Source organism: Pomacea canaliculata, linkage group LG6, assembly GCF_003073045.1.
Source record: "Pomacea canaliculata isolate SZHN2017 linkage group LG6, ASM307304v1, whole genome shotgun sequence".
Lineage (NCBI taxonomy): Eukaryota > Metazoa > Mollusca > Gastropoda > Architaenioglossa > Ampullariidae > Pomacea > Pomacea canaliculata.
The window spans coordinates 5391208-5410978 of record NC_037595.1 but is presented as its reverse complement, the minus strand read 5'-3'; the positions used below and the strand labels follow the sequence as shown (position 1 = coordinate 5410978).

At 38.9% G+C, this 19771-nt stretch overlaps 3 protein-coding genes across 4 annotated transcripts; 1 reads left to right on the top strand and 2 right to left on the bottom strand.

The window, feature by feature from the left end:
• Window positions 1–14: 14 nt before the first annotated feature.
• Window positions 15–4693, bottom strand: LOC112566006 (tail-anchored protein insertion receptor WRB-like). Its single transcript, XM_025241926.1, has 6 exons — window positions 4638–4693; window positions 4012–4258; window positions 3033–3198; window positions 2840–2896; window positions 1381–1494; window positions 15–556 (listed from the first exon to the last, which is right to left on the bottom strand). The coding sequence occupies exons 2-6, from the start codon at window positions 4090–4092 to the stop codon at window positions 462–464; spliced, it is 513 nt and encodes a 170-aa protein (XP_025097711.1). The 5' UTR covers window positions 4093–4258; window positions 4638–4693; the 3' UTR covers window positions 15–461.
• A 1779-nt stretch (window positions 4694–6472) lies between these two features.
• On the bottom strand, window positions 6473–11064 carry LOC112565545 (ankyrin-1-like). 2 transcript variants are annotated; one of them, XM_025241038.1, is made up of 3 exons: window positions 11029–11064; window positions 8651–8679; window positions 6473–7935 (listed from the first exon to the last, which is right to left on the bottom strand). In XM_025241038.1, exon 3 carries the CDS (start codon window positions 7932–7934, stop codon window positions 6852–6854), a length of 1083 nt encoding a protein of 360 aa, XP_025096823.1. In that variant the 5' UTR covers window position 7935; window positions 8651–8679; window positions 11029–11064; the 3' UTR covers window positions 6473–6851. The 2 variants fall into 2 exon arrangements, with proteins under 2 accessions (XP_025096823.1, XP_025096822.1); XM_025241037.1 differs by lacking the exon at window positions 11029–11064 and adding an exon at window positions 9177–9313.
• Window positions 11065–11249: 185 nt separating this feature from the next.
• Window positions 11250–16428, top strand: LOC112567112 (exodeoxyribonuclease-like). The gene is made up of 8 exons (XM_025243658.1): window positions 11250–11438; window positions 11958–12065; window positions 12333–12533; window positions 13644–13842; window positions 14481–14552; window positions 15349–15495; window positions 15847–16027; window positions 16217–16428. Exons 1-8 carry the CDS (start codon window positions 11307–11309, stop codon window positions 16332–16334), a joined length of 1158 nt encoding a protein of 385 aa, XP_025099443.1. The 5' UTR covers window positions 11250–11306; the 3' UTR covers window positions 16335–16428.
• The last annotated feature ends 3343 nt before the right edge of the window (window positions 16429–19771 follow it).

The following is a 19771-nucleotide window of genomic DNA, read 5'->3' as shown; positions in this document are numbered from 1 at the left end:
GAGAACATGATCTCTTTTTTCCTGAGTTTTTGGGAAAGCATGTTTTATTGAAGTTTCTATCTTATCCAATAATAGGAAATATTACAAATAAAAAACAAAATCACAACCTCTAAAAAAATGAACATGAGTATTTGTGGCAGCTGAATTTGCTCTCTCATTCGTGCTTGGACTTTTATCTATGAAGCTGGCAAAATAACAACTTTGACAGTGGATATTTCCTCACACGCAGAATTATGTTCACTTTCATACATGTTTTCTTTCTCTAACACACACACAGACACTCATGCATGCAATATTATACATTATTATTCACATTTTTTGAACAGTTTACAACTGTTTTGGATGAGAAGCAGGCAGGGCTATACTTGTCTCCCTCTATGTATACTGCATGTACAGGTGCTTATATACTTCAACCTACTCAAACCTAAGGCACAGACTTATTTTCAATTTCAAATTGTATTTTACATTGACTTGCTTGATGAAATAGCCAGTAACCGTTTTGCACGCATCACCACTGAGTTGCAAACCAAAATCCAGCATACTATTCCAACACCACCTGGTTTTAAAAAAACAAAAAAAAACAATAAATTCAAATACAGCAAATATACATTTAATTCACACAGAATTCTCTCAAATATCTTAATTAAAAATACTATCCAAATAACACAGAGAGTGATCACCATACTGACCCCAATTACATTTTCTTCAGCTAATTATACATAAAATTATTTTCGCAAAATATAACCTGCAGCTAACTGGGGACTAAACTGGGTGGAAGGCTACAAAGGACATGACATGCAATCTTTCTTTTTTTCCTTAAGCTGGCAGACTTACCAATGAAGTTGTTTGATTCTTATTTTAGTGGAAGAGTGGCTTGTAATGGTGAACAATAATTTTTTTTTATCTATACCATGCTTTTAAGATTTTGTGGCATGCATGGATTGGACTGTCTTTAGTTAAGCCTATATGTCTCTCTCCACCAAGCATTTAGCTGTTCAAAAACAGTTCTTCACCTATTAGTATCCTGTAATGTATTCAGCCTGGTGTTTCTTTGAGCTTATTTTTTTCTGATTATTTCATATCTCTGGTCTAAAATTCTAAGATGTATTTTTATGCAGTTTGAACCAAACAGAAAAGTTATTTATGAAGACAAACTCAGCAGGTACAAAAAGAAGTTTAGTTTCTTTATCTCACAAAGATCTATAACCTTTCCGTGTAAAATGAAAGAAGTCTTTGCCACTTGAGAGAAGTTCATCTCTATTTCACGTCTTTGTTGTCTCAAAAATGCTAAACAAATGCTCCAGGTGTATTACATTAGCTATTTTTAAAGTCTCTCATAAATGAGTCATAAATTGGCAGACTATTTAAAAAGTCTTCTACCTGAAACACCAGAAGGAAAAGATACAAAACGTTGCACAGGGAAGAACCACCTTTCTGGCAGCAGCATCAGGGTTGACTTCGGTAAAGTAGCACCAAAACCAGCATTATGAAGCCCTGGCCAATATGTAATGATCATCATTATACCAGAATTTGTTTCTTACAAGAAACATTTTAAGTCTTGTTGTTGTCAATACAAACCAGTTCAATGATTATGTCACTGGACCTGCCAGCTTTTATTAATGCAATTAAACCCATAACATAATGCAATTGTGTCAGCAGTCTTCTATAACATGTCTCAAACCTGACAGTTAAAAAAGCTATGATTACACAATTATCTGTACAACCTCAGTACTAAATTTAAATTCTTCTTCAACCTCTCTCTAAACTGATAAAGGCATCCACTAATTACTTTATAGCATCTGTATATCTGCTGTTTTCACTAAATGTGACTTTACATAATAGTCCGTTGTACACAAATCTTATAAATAAAGCAGAATGTGCTGATATGTGTAGTGACCACATCTGCAAATTAATGTTTTTGCACTCCTAATCAAATTTTTTGTTTTGTATGTGTATATATAAATATATATAAAATTAATATATTGCTCCAGAGCAATGTTTACTTTGCAATTTTTCCATTTTTAAGATGTTAGGGATGGCTCCAAATAAAAGGAAAAAGGTCTATAATGCAGATCAAACTGTAACATACCTCTACTATACAGAGCAAACTTGGACAACGCCATAATTTAAGAGGAAACCTTAAGCTAGAAATTAAAAAACTGAGCCAGAGGAGGACAGAAAGAGCCGGGGGAGAAAGCTGGCACAGCCATAATTTTAATCTCTTCCTTCACTACAAATGGCTACTGGTGCCTCTTGCCTCCCACTCTTTATCTGCTCCACATGAATACACTCTTTACCCACAGTCAGTGAAAAGGGACATCACTTCATTGATGCCAAGAATTGGGAATATCTTTGACTGATGAACAGATTTATAGATAGACTGACCAAATGATTAAATATATAGCAGCTTTCACTCTGAACAAAGTCAGTAATGCAAAAGCTGGTCTAGTGAAAGTAACTAAATTGATGGCTAGTGTCTGACTATTATTTTTGTCAAGTTCTGATCTATTTATTACCATAAAGATGGAAACTTTATGCAAAAAAGTCCTGTGGAACTGTCCAAAATGTTTAGATATTGTAAACTTTACTAAAAGCTAAAATTTACTAGCATAATATAACTGTACTTGTTGTCTGATGACTGGATGAGTAATTTGTTATTATCATGATAGAAGACTAACTGTGATATTTATATGGATTTATAACTGACAAGCTTTAGTGATGTACAATTTTCACAATGATCAATGAAATAGTGTAATTGTTATACAATGTTTTCAAAATATCTCCAAGATTGCATATCTTTTTATGAGCAGTATAGATTTCTACTCCTCTTTATACTTACATGCAGAACATGTATTCCAATTTTCACACCAGTATCCAGCATAGTAAGTTTCTTTCTCTTAAACCACCTGAAAAAACGGAAAGAAGTCCTACATGATCCAATACAATCAACATACAACATAGAGTTTTGTGTTTTTCTCAAGGTAGTCAATTTTCTGCTGTAAATTGTTAACTAGTTTTCACAAATTACTTACTACTTTCTTTGACCTGAGAAAGGAACTTGTCAATCTGTCGTTGAAGCTTCATGTAACGAGCAAATTCATCAATCATGCTGATTTGAGCCTGCTGGTCTTTCAGGTCTCGAATTTGTGCTCTGAGGTCAAGTTCAGCATCATCAGGTGAGAAGATACAGTTGCCAACCTAAGAAAGAAAAACATTATAAAAGTCTAAAAGATGATGATGGATAATTCAAAATTGACTATAATTAAACTACTGAAATGTAAATTTTATATATTTCAAAATACTTCTTGAATGAATATATATTGGGCATTAGAATGGGCTCATTCAACGTCCCACATCAAGTCATCAGTGACTTCAAACAATTAAAAAAAAACAAAAAATATTATTTCAAAAAGTAAATAAAATAGAAATTAAAAGAACTGCAAGTGCTTTGTTTTAACAGAAATGACAAATTTCAAACAACAAACATTACTATGTGGTTACATATTGTATTAAACATGTCATATAACTACCATTTTACAAACTCTTCATGTAATATTAGTTCAATGGAGCAGAACTGATTATATTTGACCAAAAACACCATATTTACTGACAAAAGTGTTCCATATTTCGAATTCGGGAAATTATTTCAATAGGGAGAGCCTTAAAGAAGAAAAAAAACTATGGGTCTAACATGAATGAATGCCAATAAACAAAATGTCAAATTTACATAAAATGCACAAAAAATCGGGACTCCCACTCGAAGTGACAGCTTGGTTTTTCAGTTGCTTCGTCTCTAGAAGTGGGTTAAAGTGGGTGAGCAACTAAACTAATATAGTACTACTGTATAATACTCTGGATATCTTGACTCCACGACGAGCAAGACGGTTACTCCTAAAGTTTGACAGTGATATCCGTGCATAGATTTTAGTAAGCGAGATATTGCTGTAACTATGCTAGATATTATGAAATTCTTCCTTCCAGTAATAAAAATAATGACAAATCAATACTCACTTTTACAGTTATTTCTGTAGCAAATTTTTGCAAAACTGCAAACATTACCACGATGAGGAAAACGATGATCATGAGCAACATCTTTGTTGTCTGCAGAGAGTGATCGAGTGTTTTCCCTTTACACTTTCCTGCACAACAGAGTTAACATCGCCTCAAGCTCGTCAGGATCACAGAAGTTCTCGTGAGGACGAAAGCTGTGAGGCAGATGTCTACAGCCGTGTGCGAAGGAGCTTCAAAGATGTATTCTCTGCAACAAATTAATAATCGCAGTTGTAAAGGCGCAGCGTACATGTTTACCGGTCCCATTTACAAAACCCGGGATATTTTTGCATTCAAGTTTCCTGACTATAGCCTGCCAGGAAAGACTAGCAATATACAAGTTTTAATGAATAAGTAACGTACAACAGGTCAGTTACAAACGCGAGAAAAGATCTGTGATCGCAGATATTCAAGCGTGGCTGACCACAAAGTCTTACGAAGTCGACATGTAAATTTTCGCTACAAACGAACGTTTCGCGCAGGTTTTGTCAACGTGTGTTACACTCTCTACAAATGAAACCCTACAGAATAACGTGTGTCTAAGTTCTGGTATTATTTTTCTGTATGGAGTCTGAAACGTGGCTCACATCGGCCTGAGGGATGATTTTTCATGCACCACTCTGTATTAGCTCTTCATGGGAGACAATCGACAAGCATAGCAACCTGTGCAGCAGGGATTGCCTACCTTCTTTTGGGGCCCTATTCAGGTTTCGGTTGCAATGGACTATAGGAGGAGGGAGTCTGCGAAGTGGATCCAAGTCGACTTATCACTACTGCAACGAAGATCATGCACTCAGATCTCGCCCCCAGGGAGGTGAACCTGTTGACAGGACTGGTCGTCAGGGTGTTCTTCTCCCTCTCCACCACCTTCCCTTACCAAAGGTTATTGGTCCGGTAGATCACTCCTGTCAAATGGCTTTGTGTTGGCGAAGTGTTTAGGTGCAGCAAGGTGCTTGCCACTTCCCGCTTGCAGCACTTGTCACTGGCTAGCATCGCTGTTTCAACGACACTCACAAAAGGAGAGCAGCTGCACAAGTCTCTCTTGCTAGTATGACGAGTCCTGTGCAGTGCCTCGACAGAAGAATCTGGGCACCGCTCTGGCCGCAGGCCAATGTAAGTACTCGGAGGAAGTTTGATCCCCAGATAGTTTGATGTACCAGTGAAACACATCAGATATGAAGGGCCACTTCAGTAAACAGCACCATACGATAGACATGAAAGTTTGTACTTTATTCTGGATTCACCTGGAAGTCAATGCAGTTCCATGCTCACAGATGATACTAAGAAGGGGAACCCAGTAGCGTAGTGGTTAAAATGCTTGTAAACATACGTGCAAAATCACCTTTAGACAAGCATATTTTCCCGTCAAAGCGACGAGCCCAACCAACCAACAATACCAAGAATATGATGAGCAGGCATTGTTAAATGACAGTCGATCACAACACCAAGATTCTTAAAAATCTCAGAAAACATAACAGTAGAGTTTTCAATATGTACTCGGTGGTCAAATTGACTCAGACCTGTTGTTGAATCGACTGTGGGTTGTTGTCGAATCGATCTGCCCTCTTACCACATAAGCCAACCATGCAATTACTAATGCTCTTTGCTCTTATCAAGGACAGTGATACACGTGCTTACTTGCTGATTGGAACTTGTCGAGGTCTTTGGTATAATGAAAGACAGATTAAGCCTAGGGCGTGGCCCCCTTTTTTTTCACCCCAATACACGAGAAAATCCGATCGAGAAATCTCTCGAGGAAAGGTCCTTTAGTCCAGTTATGCCACTTTCTTTAGGTGATTTTCTTCCAACCGAATTTTTTTTCAAAATTTTTTTTGTCGGTGTGCTATTTTTACCATAGCAAAAAAGAGTCAACGATAAAGAATATACGTTTTAGTCGCGTTAACTGCTCTTTAATTAAGGATAATAAATAATTGATCCTCTAAAGCTAAGCAGACTACCGCATCAAACACGGACCACGCAGTCTTGTTTTCGGTGACAGATCTGGCCTTTTAGTCAGATGATACACATGATAGTTAAAATTAAAAAAAAAATAACATCTTGTTCACAATAATTTTTTGTCCTTCAAGTTATCTTGGAGGGTGGTGGACGCCGCAGCCAGAGGAAGAACTGGCTTACGAGCGTCAAAAACTGGACCTGTGGTCCTGCTGACCATCGCCCACAATAGACGTGAATGGCGGGCCGTGTCTATCCATGTGCTCCCTGCCCCCCTACCCCAGCGACTGGTACCATCAAGGTACGAATGACTGAATGAATTTTATGCTAAATCACACACACACACACACAGAGCACAGTTACAAGACAGATACCGGTGCAACATGTCACAAGTACTTCATCGACAACACGACATGAAGATGCCACACAACTGCCGACCTTGTTCATCAGAAACACTTAACGACAACAGAACTATCATGCAATTTATTACAAGTCATTCACTCGGACGAAATACTGAACACTGTATTACATTACACACAGTATATTACAAGTAGTAGCTCTGCCGGATGAGAGACCTTGCATATTGTTACAAGAATTTCTGTGGATGTGCTCCAGGAAAATATATTACAAGTAGTTCAGCAGGATAAGTTTGTTAACACTGTATTAAAAAGTTCAGTGGTGTGATCCAGGCAATGCAGTTACAGGCAGATTACAACTTTTAGTCAAGTGCACACTGTTACAAGATTACTACAAGCAGTTTAGCAGGAAAAGACCTTGCACAGTGTTTTACAATGAACTCATCAAGACTAGTTCAAGGTGTGTTCAGCAGAATGAGTTCCTGCATGGTATTACAAGTAGCTCAGCAGGATGAGCTCCTGCACGATGCGAGGGACGGGGAGACTCTCTACTTTGAGCACGAAGTGCAGTTTGCTGAGGGAGGCGACTACCGCACGGCGGACGGCTAAGAGGCACTGCACCTTCAAGGGGCGGGGCGTACGCGCAAGTTCCCGGATGAGGTCCAGAACTTCCGGGCACGTCTGGAGCAGCGGCACCTGGTCCCTGATGCACTTCCGGACCGTTGTGCAGTCCACTGTGGCGCCGGCGTCGATCAAAAGATCCGTCAGGTGTCGCTCGCGACAACTTTCCAGGGCAGCCGACATGGGTGTGTGGCCGTTATAGCCCACGTGGTTGGGATCTGCCCCGTTGAGCAGCAGAAGGCGGGCAGTCTGGCAGCATGCGGCCTTGCAAGCCAGTACCAAGGGTGTGGATCCTCGCAGCTGCACCGGATCCACCCGCGCGCCGTGTCGGATGAGCAAGGAGGCCAAGCGCACGTGGCCGTGGAGGGCCGCGACGTGCAGAGGGCGGAGTTGCGCTACGTCAGGCAGGTTGACGTCACAGGCCGGACTGCCGACCAAGGCCTTGGCCAGGTCATAGTCTTGCAGGTCAACGGCGTGCCACAGCGCCGTGCAGCCGCGGTCGTCACAGAGGTTGACGTCCAGCCCCGCCCGCACCAACAGCTGCACCATCTCTACGTCGCGCCGGACGATGCTGGGGTAAACGCAGGACATCTTCAACCGCTCCTTCTTCGTGTACGGCTTTAGCACGGGGCGTAAGTCCTCGTCTACGTGAACGACGAAGGTCAGGTTGGGGTCGACTTTGAACGTGGCCAGCAGGCGCACGATGTCTTTCTGACCAGCATGCACGGCTTCTTCCAGCAGCGTGCGCCCCATACGCCTGGCCGCGGCAGGATCGGCGGAGCGGAAGGCGTGGTTGGGGCTAAGACCTCGCTTCAGGTATCCTTCCACCGAAGCCAGGTTCCCAGACACCACAGCTTCATGAAGATCCTCCTCGAAGTACTCCATATTTCGCCAGCTGTCCATTTCGTCATGCGATCTCAAGGATTTCAGCAAAACTGTATTCTTCTGGCCCATGCTGAAGGAAATGCCAAATTTAATTTAATCTAATTATCCCAAAGGCGTTGTAATCTTAAGCATTATATAAGTAGAGGAGCCTTACTTGATGTGTATATATATAAAACAAAAATTGATGTGAAATGTTGATTCCATGGCTTTAATCACTTTGGCACTTAAATTCATGCACACTCAATTCAATAAAGATAACACCCTTACACCCTTAGTAATTGGTTTTTTTTTTGTGTTTTGTTTTATTGTTCCGGTGTATTTCAGCCAAGGCCAGGAACAAGGCAAAACAAGAGACAGGACTCTGTAATAAAGGAACATTGTAGCTCCTTCTTATCCAGTAAACGATACCATTGGTGAAGTGACATTATACATAACATGCAGTGCACACTAAGAACTTTATACCGAGAGTTAATAAAATGCGTCAAGGTTAAAACTACTGCAGTCAATGGTCTTAAAATGTAAACAAAGGTTATAATAAACCTCTTATCATCAATGCTTTAGCTTAGCTACTGCAGATTTTTTAACCAGTTGACTTTAATTATATGTGTATCTTACCATGCAAGGATGTAAAGGTATCGAAGGTATAATGCAGAATGAAACTAGAAGCATTAAGAACATTAACTTGGTAAACATAAAAAGTTTCACATAAAACACATTATTTTTTAAGCATGCATTACTCTTGACAGTAACTATATGTTGTATCATAGTAATGATTAATGACCTACCTTCAATGTAACACTCCGGTTTGAAATGTCTGAAACAAATGGTTGCTCTTTCAAGAATCACAACGATTGGAATCACACAACATTCCCCCCCCCCCCGCCCCTCCCAGTCTTGATTGTCTAGTTTTCGTATGCGGATAAAATCATAAACATTTGTGTTGACTTTTCCATGCAGGGCCTCCTGGTAATCGCACAACTATTGCCTGGCATCTCAAAATGATAACAACAATAGCTCTGCGACGCACTGTATAAAGGGAAACCGGAAAAGGCAAAGCAACAACTTAGTCCAGCGCATGCGCGTCGCAAGAGATGGCAGTCCTTGCTCTTTAGTGTCTCTGGCTAGACGGCACAATACGTGTTTGCCACCCCCGCCCCCAGAGTCTCCCTCTTTCTTACCTACAGCAAGAAAGCGAGAAACCGGTTTTATGACTATGGCTCCTTGTGTCGAACTAGCGTTGTGCTGTCTGATGTTACCGATCTACGTTGACTAATTCATGCGTTACGACACCTGTTTCACCGCATGACTGACCTGCAATTGCCTTCCTGATAAACATATCTTCCACTCTCAGTTGCCAAAGGGCGGAGGCAGTTTCCTGACATTAGAAGTGTTCTCTCGATTTCGCACTGCCACCACGCGCCACTGAGCTATAACTTGGATTTTCTCAGTCATTGCGGGTATGTTTGGTTTTGTTTACCTGCAATTTATAAAGTACAAAAAAGAAACTGTTTTAGTCTGTCTGGCAGGTAAAACGAAAGTGGTCGTTCAGGGTTCAGGGTCATCGGTCGATTCGACCAAGTTGATTTGAGAGGAGTCGATTCACCCAATGTGAAGGCGTTTAGGGATGACCACACATACACACACGTGTGAAATGAAAGACGACGATCTAACCCTGACATAACTCTAAGCGACCACGTCTCCGATTGGGATCGAGTGAAACCTTTCGTTGTACCAATCAAATGATGAACGCATGAACGACAATAAGATATACTTCCAATCCAAAAAGACTAAATACGTGAAACAAACAGCATTTATTAATAAAACTGCATGCAAAAGAATGACACGCAAAATCAGTTGTTTTGTTGGGGTTTTTTTTTTTTTTTTTTGGTCACATTTTTCTACTACAAAATAAGTTAGCGATATTCTTTAAATTTACAAGAAAATTCGGCTATGATTGTAAATAAAAACTTATTTGACTTTTTTAAAAACAGGTTCCCAGATACCTGCGGCATTTACTGAAAATTATCAACATGCCCACAACAAAGGGTTCTGAGGTGAAATCATCGTCTCGCAGGAATCGGTACAAGAAACTTATGGCTGACGGCTCTTTTAAAACTTATGAATATAGGTCTTTAACGAAAGATATACGCTTGTATTTCCAAAACGAAGAGGAAAGAAAAGAATTTAAAAAAAAGTTTGAACTTGGACAAAAAAGAGCAGGATATAAATCCAATACTGCCTTCTTGACCTTTCTACTGGATCGTTTCTTGAGCAGTGAAAAATCTCAGTTACCATGCAGTGCAGAGACAAAAACTGATAATATACCAAGTCAGGAACCATTATACCTGATTCCATGTTGGCTTGTTGATGTACACGACGAGGTAAAGGGCTATACCGATTACGTTCACCTGTATTCCATATATACCAGGCATGTCAAAGCAAACTGTACACATGTACGGCCCTCATGACAACACAAATGTGACCAATGCGGTACTCGGGGAACCCTTAGTTTGACACACCTGCCATACACAGTCGCACAACTATTTCCCAAATACCCCAAAGGCAGACCTGCGATTCATGCCCACCTGCTGCGATATCTATTCACCTATACAGCGTGCGTCAAGCATCAATCGCATGCTTGTGCTACCTGTGTGATTTGTTGTTCTTGTTATGCTCTTCGTATGATGCGTTGTGATGTTGTGCGTGCCCTTTTTCATGTCCACCGAAAACAGAGTTTGAATTTTTCTTTTCATCGTTATTAGCCATTGCTGCAGGGTAGTCATAGTTACTATCAGAGTTTTGGCCCTTGGCTAAATCAATGCTTTTGCGCGTCTGTCTCTACGCTCTTAGTGATCTATTTCTGTGGGTGTGTGGAAGGGCTGGGGTATGAGTGTGTGAGTGTGTGTGCTTGTGTGAGACTACGTGTTAGTGTGTGCTTGAGTGAGAGTACGTGTTTGTTGTATGCTTGTGTAAGTGTGCGAGCTAATTGCTCAATTGCTTGCGTAAGAATGAGAGATCTTGCTGAACATGGATATATATCCACCACGGTATTCTCCTTATGTAACAAAGTCTCCGGCAGAAAAACAAACGAGCGTACGCACGCACACGCACACACGTATGAACAGTACACAAGCTGTTATTTGTGATGCTTAGTTATACCTACCTATTTCTTGCATCCTTACCGGAGCCTCAATATCAACATTGTGCTTTATCAAAAACTATGGCTAAGGAAATGTGCGACAAAAAGTTACAATAAAAATAAAATCATAATTAGTTATAAATAAACAGTTAAATGCATTATTTCTATTGTAAGAAAAATGATATTTATAATGTTAAATTGAGAGTGATTTATATTTTAAATTGAGCGTTATAGACTTGGTATAATTTTTGATTCTCCGCCGGCATTTCGCGCGTACAGTCAACAACAACAATAGAGCGCGTATGCTGGCATCGTGGTGTAAACTAATTGCAAAATCAGCAAATCCCAAAAGTTGTTGTCTTGTATTTGATAATACTTCTGTATCAAACTTCTTGTTTAGACATTTCGTCATGCCACCGAAGAAAAGAGCTGCTGTGAGATTTTATAAATGTCTTACTATCTTTTTTTTTTTAACGGTGACTATAGATCTGGACGGACATATCCGTGATTGTTGTTTGTCCTTTATCCGATCTTTTAAAATTAATAGCTTTATATATAAAATATGTATCTTAATTGAATTTTTTTAGGTATGTAGTTATTTTAAAGTGGTCATAATCAAGGATCGCATACCAGTTATGCAGTTTCACTTTCATGTGATTTGATGTAGAGCAGTTTATTTAAAAGATTTGATAGGGAAGAGAAAAGGTATGACAAATACAGAAATTCGAAGAAGTAATGATGCAGAAAGGGATTTTCGTATCTTGTAGATGCACTATCAGAGGAAGTTGATTCTGCTATTTAGTATTTTCTTATCCATTTAATTGTTTGTGAGATTTTGTTGTACTCGGATTTAGCTGAGGATTCTCCCTGTCATACTAGTCCTAAACTTTACACTAAAAGCTTTGTATTAAAATTTGCTATTCTTAGAAAACATTTTGTCATCATTTTGGAAGGCAAATACTAAAGCTGCCAAGGATAAATCTAAACCGAAGTCTGTGGATGAAACACTTGAAGATGAGACCTCGGAAAATGAAATTGACACCGTCAAGAAAGGAACAAAGGTGACCTAAGCTTTTATTTTCTCTTTCCCCTACTGATTTGTGCATGTTGCCATTCTTACAGTCTGAGAGGAATACTAAAACTTTTGCAAAAAAGGTCAGATTTAAAAGCTAAAAAAACACACACACACAATCAAATCAATAAAGCGAAAAGAATACATGGACAAATGATACATGGACTGAAATGATTGATAAAATTATTTGTAAGAAATACTAAAGGAGAAGTCTGTTTTATGTAACTGTTTTCATGGGGTTTATTAATACCTATAGAGAAGCAGGGGAAAAGCAAAGAGAGCTGATGATGGAGAAAATGGGTCTGAAGAGAAATTAGAGCCCACTCCAAAGCAGGCCAAGGTCTCAGATAGTCTTTCCACAACAGACTTTGAGTCGACAGCTAAAACAAATGATGGACGCCCCTGGAATTTGAAGCTAGCATCTTGGAATATCAATGGTGTCCGAGCATGGTTAAATGTAAGTATAATTTGAAATGTTTTTTTTTGGGGGGAGGACAATTTGCCCTCGACTTGAAGCAGACAATGACAAAATAGAACCTTTATAGCTTACTAAACCTTATAAACTGTAAATGGTGAAATACCATGCTAGAAATGTACAGTGGAATTTTGGCAGTTTAAATTCCCTTTGAAATGTATAGAGTATTTGATATATTATGCTTTTCAAACTGTTATTCACTGCTATATAATGATTGCCATCCAGAAATTTGATTTAAAAAACCAAATTTGATACTAGTGCAGTGAGGCTGTGCATGCATCTCTGTGGCAGATGTACATGTAGAGAGGGCATCATCTGAAATGTGCAAAATGTATGTGCATAGTTGTATGGGTGGATATCATGAGCAACCAGCCAGCAACTTTGTTTTGATTCATGTGATGATTCTCAGTCTATGGTGTATTGTGTTAGCCATTAACAGTTTTGATGTTCACAATGAGCCTTGAGAATATATGATTACTACCTTTGTTAATCCACATCTTTCATATCTTGTTGGTGAACAGTCTTAATTTTTATTTTATTTAGTTATTATAATTTTTGCTATGTTATAGAATGCTGGCATTGTTGAATGATGTTCTTGTAGATGCTGTAAAGTATGTCAGTGTTGTTAAGGGCAAATTGTTAGAGTGATTGGAACATTCCACAATTTTTCCCCATAATAATGGAGAGTAGGCTTCTGTTATTGAAATATTCATTATCATAACAATTTTCCAGAATATGATACATTTCTATAGTACTGTTCAAGTGCATTTTTAAAGTGGTGTTTATGTTTGATTGTGTTTTGTGTTCATGAACTCACCAACATTATCATATGTGTCAGTTGCTTGGGGGAGCCTTCATTCCTATTTGGAATGACATTACTAAGTTCATTTTGATATTCCTTTGTTCATTCATTACTAGACTATTTTAGTTGTTCAGCAGAAGACAAAGAGAAATGTTTCAAGCATTCATTTAAACATAAATATACTAAAGCTATCAGACACCAGGTTCAAAGAAAAATCAGTTAGGGTTTGGCATGTTATCCTTTCACACAAATTCTCTTCTCGATGTTCTTTTCATTATTTCATGTTACAGAAAGGTGGGCTGTCCTACCTGACAAAGGAAAAACCAGATGTGCTTTGTGTCCAAGAGACAAAATGTTCAAAACAAAAAATTCCTAAGGAGGCTGAGGCAGAAGGCTACAAAGCTTACTGGTATTCAGCAGAAAAAGAAGGATACTCTGGCATTGGAATGTATACAAAAACAGAGCCTATCTCCATCACATATGGCTTAGGTCTGTTTAAGATGTTATCATTTTCAGCGTAAATAAAAGTATTAAACACAACAGTAAAACAAAGAAAGTTCAATTATTAGTATTAAATTTCCAGAATGTTTGCTAGTGTGATTAAAATGTGCTGATGCACAGCATTTACTGTCCTTTTTTTTATGTTGAGTCATAATTTCAGCATGATATTTAGTATAGACAATATACAAAGTCATTGCAAATATATCTTGAATTTTTTTTAAAGAAATAACGATTATGAGCTGTGAAGAATGCAGTTAAGAGCTGTTCTTCTGTGATTGCCATTTCTTAAGTGCTTATAAGGAGATAGCTGAGCATTAGCTTAAAAAAAGAGAGAAAAAACTCTAGCTAAATCTTAGAAATTACCGTAAAGCAGACCAGCATGTTCTTGTAAACTTCCATCTATCCAGTTTGAAAAGTTAATTTTTATTTTGAAGAATCACCAAGTGAACAAGGTAAAGTAGTCCATTTTATAATCAGAACAAAACTAATCGATAGTTGTGCTTTTTTTTTTTTTTGTGAATGCTGAAGAAGAAAAAGAATTTGGAAAAATACATTTTTATTTGAATCATGCCATCATTTTCTGACTTCCAAGTGAATTACATTTGCAGCATTTTTCTCTTTTTCAGGTATTGAAAAGCACGACAATGAGGGCAGGGTGATGACTGCAGAGTTTGACAAATTCTACTTGGTTACTGCATGTAGGTTTGATACATCATACCATTACCTTCAGAGATTATTTTTATGTGCAGTAAAAGTAAACTTTTCACATGCATTTGGCCAGAGTATTTATTTGGAGACTAATTCTTTACACCTTAAATTGTGATCTTATATACTTCTCTGTTCTGGCACTGAGAGATGAGATATAAGTTTGGGTTTTGTTTGTTTGTTTTGTTTTTTTGGTTTTTTTTTTTGGGGGGGGGGTATGACATAGTACTTTATTATCTAGACCTGTTCTACAGCAACATATAGAGCAAACACAAACAGATTTACTGATATCATGTATAATTTATAAAATTACCCAGTTTTACTGCATTTATAATTGATATCAGAAGATATCAGAATCCTGTAAAAGAATGGAAACCAATTATTTAAGGAAAAATGTAATTATTAGCTTTTTGTGAGTGCATATTTAAATTAAAAAATCGAATGTTTTACTTAATGTGAGAGGGAATAGGTAACACTGTGGTTTGTTGCCTTTGGAAGAGTAGGCTGCCAATTCCAGGTTCATGTGTGCTTGCATGTCTAAAGACCTCCCCAGAAGTAATAGGAGTCTGATTTAGCAGGAAAGGTAAAAGGGGCAGAAACCACATACCGGGCTCTGGATGCAGTAAATCACTTACACTTCACTCTGCAGCCACTAGGCTACAACATCATTTCTTTTTCTTTCTCATTTGATTAGAATGTGCTAAAAGCAATTTTGACTCATTGAAATCACTTGCAAATGGATGTGAAGACATTGATCTGTACCGCATTTGTATCCTACAATGAGTGCAGATGTGCCTAACTCAGGACAGGGATTGGTGCGGCTAAAGTACAGAACTGAAGAGTGGGATGTAGATTTCAGAAAATATCTGAAAGGCCTTGAGGAAAAGAAGCCAGTTGTTCTGTGTGGAGACCTCAATGTTGCCCACCTTGAAATAGGCAAGCACTTCCTACTTAGCTTTGTCTGTCCTTTGTGTTACTCTTTCTATTAATATAAAATGTGTAGTAAACAATTGTTACCTTTGTTGGTCTCAAGGAATTAATGCTTTTTGTTTCTTGCTGTCAAGATGTGTAGTCTCTGTTATCATGCATTTCTTAATGTAGAGTCTCATGCACTGCTGTAATGTTGTATCCCTGTATGTGTATGCACAACGTGTACATGCATATGTTCTGAAAGGTGAAAATCAGAATGCTGCTTACCATGGATCTTTACTGCTGTATTTTTTATGGCTCTTCATGTGAGTCATTAACATCAAGACCTGACTGTGCTATAATGTGGTGCTTTTGCAGATCTGAAAAACCCCAAATCTAACAAAAGGAATGCGGGATTTACCGATGAGGAACGTGCAGAGTTTACGAAGCAGTTGGAGGAAGGCTTCATTGATTCTTTCCGCACACTCTACCCAGACCAGGAAGAAGCATACACTTTCTGGTCGAACTTCAGAAATGCCCGCGAAAAAAATATTGGCTGGTAAGTAAAACCTTATGATGCTGGTTTTAAATGCTGATTTACAAATTAAAAAGTATGCGTGCATTTTTGTGTGTCTGTGTACATTCTGTGTCAGAAGAAAAAGCTTTAGATAAAAGCAGTTCTGATTTTATTTCCTTTTGCTGACCTGTCAGATCTTTTTTAATTGTAAATCTCTTTATGTCTTGCTAGGCGTCTGGATTACTTTGTATTGTCACAGCGACTGAAGAAGGATCTGTGTGACAGTTTGATTCGTAAAGATGTCAAAGGCAGTGATCACTGTCCTGTTGTAGTGCTTCTCTCCCTGTGACAGAATGCTGCTGCATGGGTTTTGTCTGAAAATGTTGGAAAACAGTTCTTATGTGTTGTGGTCACCTTTCAGCATTAAACATCAACACAGTCCATTCACTTGTTTTGTTTTGTTTTTTAATTCCAGCTTTGTTGTTTTGGAATACTGTTTGTATGATACTGTTCTACCTATGATGCCTTCAGTTTTGCAGGCAGAATATATGAGTTTGATTCCCTTTGGGTTATTTGATGATGAGTATCAAGAAATATCAAGGTGAATGTTTTAAAATTATGACAGCATCATCATTTAAATCTCCTTAACAGAAAATTGTTTCCTGCCGATCAAGTTAGTTCACAGCTATTTTAACTCTGCACCATAATATTGATCTTATATACATGCAGAAAAGTACAAGTCATCTTTCTGATCATATTAATAGGTGTTGTTATGCAAAACAGATACATCATCCACACATATATATGAGAACGTGCAAGCAAACACATGCTTTCGTTATAAAGGTTTTGCCAGCTTAAAATTGTTATAAAATATTAACTTTTATGTTCAGAGTTTATTCGGACGGTCCGGTGGCCCAATAGTTAGCACCTGTTACCAATACAGTGAAGGTTGGCTGTCCTGGGCTCAGCTCTCGTCTCAGGCACGCTAGTTTAGAGGTGTATCTGCATGTGGCATCTGTTTACAGGGCTGGCTGCCTTGCTGTGATATAGCCTTAGTTTCTGGCACGGAGTAAAACACCAATCCCCTGCTCCCTCCTGAGTTTATTAATAGTTGTATGCTGTGCTGTTTTTCCTCACACTCGTCATTTTATGCCTCTTGACTTTTATTATCTGCTGCTTGCTGAAGAACTGGATAAGATTTTAACAATAAACAGGACCAAAATAGTTTCAAGTAGACCCTTGTTTTCCTCTCATTTTTCTAAAATTGGAAACAAACACAAATTTTTAAGTTGCCATTCAAATGTTTTATGATTGTCATTACATTAAATCCTGTTATTGTACCTTTCATGCATCGTTTTCTCGCTCCTATAAAAAAGCAGTATAAAATGAGAAAAGGGTAAAGAGAAAAACAGGTTCTCCAGAGTAATAAAATCTAACAAGACGTACTTCCATTGCATTTATTTTAAGATTATGGTGACTGTTCCTTTGCGATATCTTCAGTGGGACAGAACTAAAATTCAAGTACAAATCATTTCTATAACATTATTTGACCATCTGAGAAAATGTTGCTGTTGTGATGCTGGTGACTGTGATATTCAAAAGGTAAAAGAAAAATTATGATGATAGCTTTATGGATGAGCACTGAATCGTGAATACCAGATTCTAACTTTTGAATAATTGAAAACATTTCCTTCATCATTTATCCACTGCTGTGTTTTATTGTTTGTTTTTCAGGGAAAAATAAGTTTTATTACCAACCAAAAGGGAGTTTTTAAGGTAAAGGAATTACAAGAAATGTGACTTGAGAAATGTTGACAAGGCTTGTAGTTAAAGTGTTTAAGATGTACATGGGAAGCCTAGGAGAAAGGGAGGACGTTAGACATGGGCAGTGATCATAACTTGCAATCACACACCAGAGGTGTTCATGTAGACTGCATTCTGCATTTTGCAGCTCTCAGAAAAGCATGCAGTCATGCATGGGAAACGTTAATCCCCGTATTTTTAATTATCTGTTGAGCACAGGTTGGTGGTGATAAATGTATAAGAATGTTGCCTTCGAATTCAGCAAAGGGTTGTCTTTATCCTGTGACTAGCTAATGAGAAAAGCTGCCTGGAGACCTTTCCCTATGTCAGCTGTTTTAAGGCCTAGACAAAATAAATGTAAAGCACATAAAAAGATGGATTCACCTGCAGCAGCCATGATTCTTCTGACAAAATCGAGAGAGAGGAACGGATGATCATGAAACTCGGGACAGGTAACCAGACTCGGCATCAAATTTTGCATTCAAGAGTCGCCAGCGGTACAGCTATAGATGCCATTGCCCGCTTCCTGCAGGACTGTTGAGTCCACCAGAACAGCAGAGACCTCGCCAGCAGACACACCAATGGAGATTTATCTTCTGATCCCTGTGGTATCTCCGGTGCACAGCAGATTGTACTCTAGATGCCCTGGCACAATCCGGGCGATCGAAGAAATCCAGTATCCCACGAGGATCGCAAACTCTTTTGTGGGGTGTCGGCGGCTGATCCCCCATAGCTTGATGTCTAGAAGAAGGGAAGGAGCAGTTTATGTGGGGGTTAACTGGGCAGATTGTTATCAGGAAGAACCTCCTCAAAGCTTGAACGTAAAAGCACGCCAGCTCAAAGAAATCCTGAAACCTACGTGCTCATATAACGGCAACAACTTTTCAACTTTTTTATTGTTCTGATTTTATTCCACCCGCTCACTCCGACAGACAGGCAAGGTCTGAAGGGGACTTCCCCTCGCTGTAGACGGAAGCTGATGATATGCAGTGTGATGGTAAGGGTCACACGTGTTGTCTGTGAACTCCAGAGATCAGCAGGCGGTCCGTGGCTTACAAAGAGTATTGCTTTCTGTTTCGGTGGAACCTGATGAGAACTTAGCGAGCTAACGCCTCTCGGGAGTGTTCTCGTCACAATCGATGTTCACAGAATGGAGGAAGTTAATGTACCTCAGTCGGGGTGGGGTGGGAGATTGGTGTTGAGCCAACAACTAAAGCAGATGCAACGTGCAGAGAGGAACAGCGTGACAGAAACGAGATCCGAACCCAGAGCAGCCAGTTCCTACAGTAGGTGACAGGCGGTAACCGCATCACAAAGATGCGCTCAATGCAATAGGTGACAGGCGTAACCGTTGTGCCCCAATATGCACCTGGTCATCTCCATAATTATAGCAGGTCTGACTCCGGGTCTGTCCTCTACCCCTGGCTCTCTCTGTGTATTTCCGAGGGGAAGGAGGTGTTGTTTTGTGTTAGGATTTACACTGTACATTTCTTCAAAACTTCGTTTTAAAATTATGGGAACCAATGGTTCTATGTGTACTATTTTTGATGGTACATATGTTTGCTTTCATTCTGTAGGACTAATCAGTTCTAGGAATTAACTGAGCTTCATTCAGACAGCTCAGAACTGGAACAAATATCGTCATATGTGTATGTGTTGTTGTACTCTTATGCACGTGATTTTGAGATATATTTTTTCAACATGTTCTGTTAGTAGTATTAGCTGATAAGTTTCTAGAGCAGGTCTTGCATCTACTGTTGATGAAAAGACAGACGAACGTCGCTGATGTGCAAAATGCCTTCATGTCTGCTGGCGGCCCGAGCCATGGCATAGATTATGATTGGGCGGCAAAATGGAACAATGGAGAAGAAAGGAAAAAGATAATGACAGGTGAAGAAAGAAGTTCAAACAACATTAAAAATAATGTGAAATAACCATTTCATCACGCACGCAAATCGTTAACAGATGAGAACAAAACGTAGA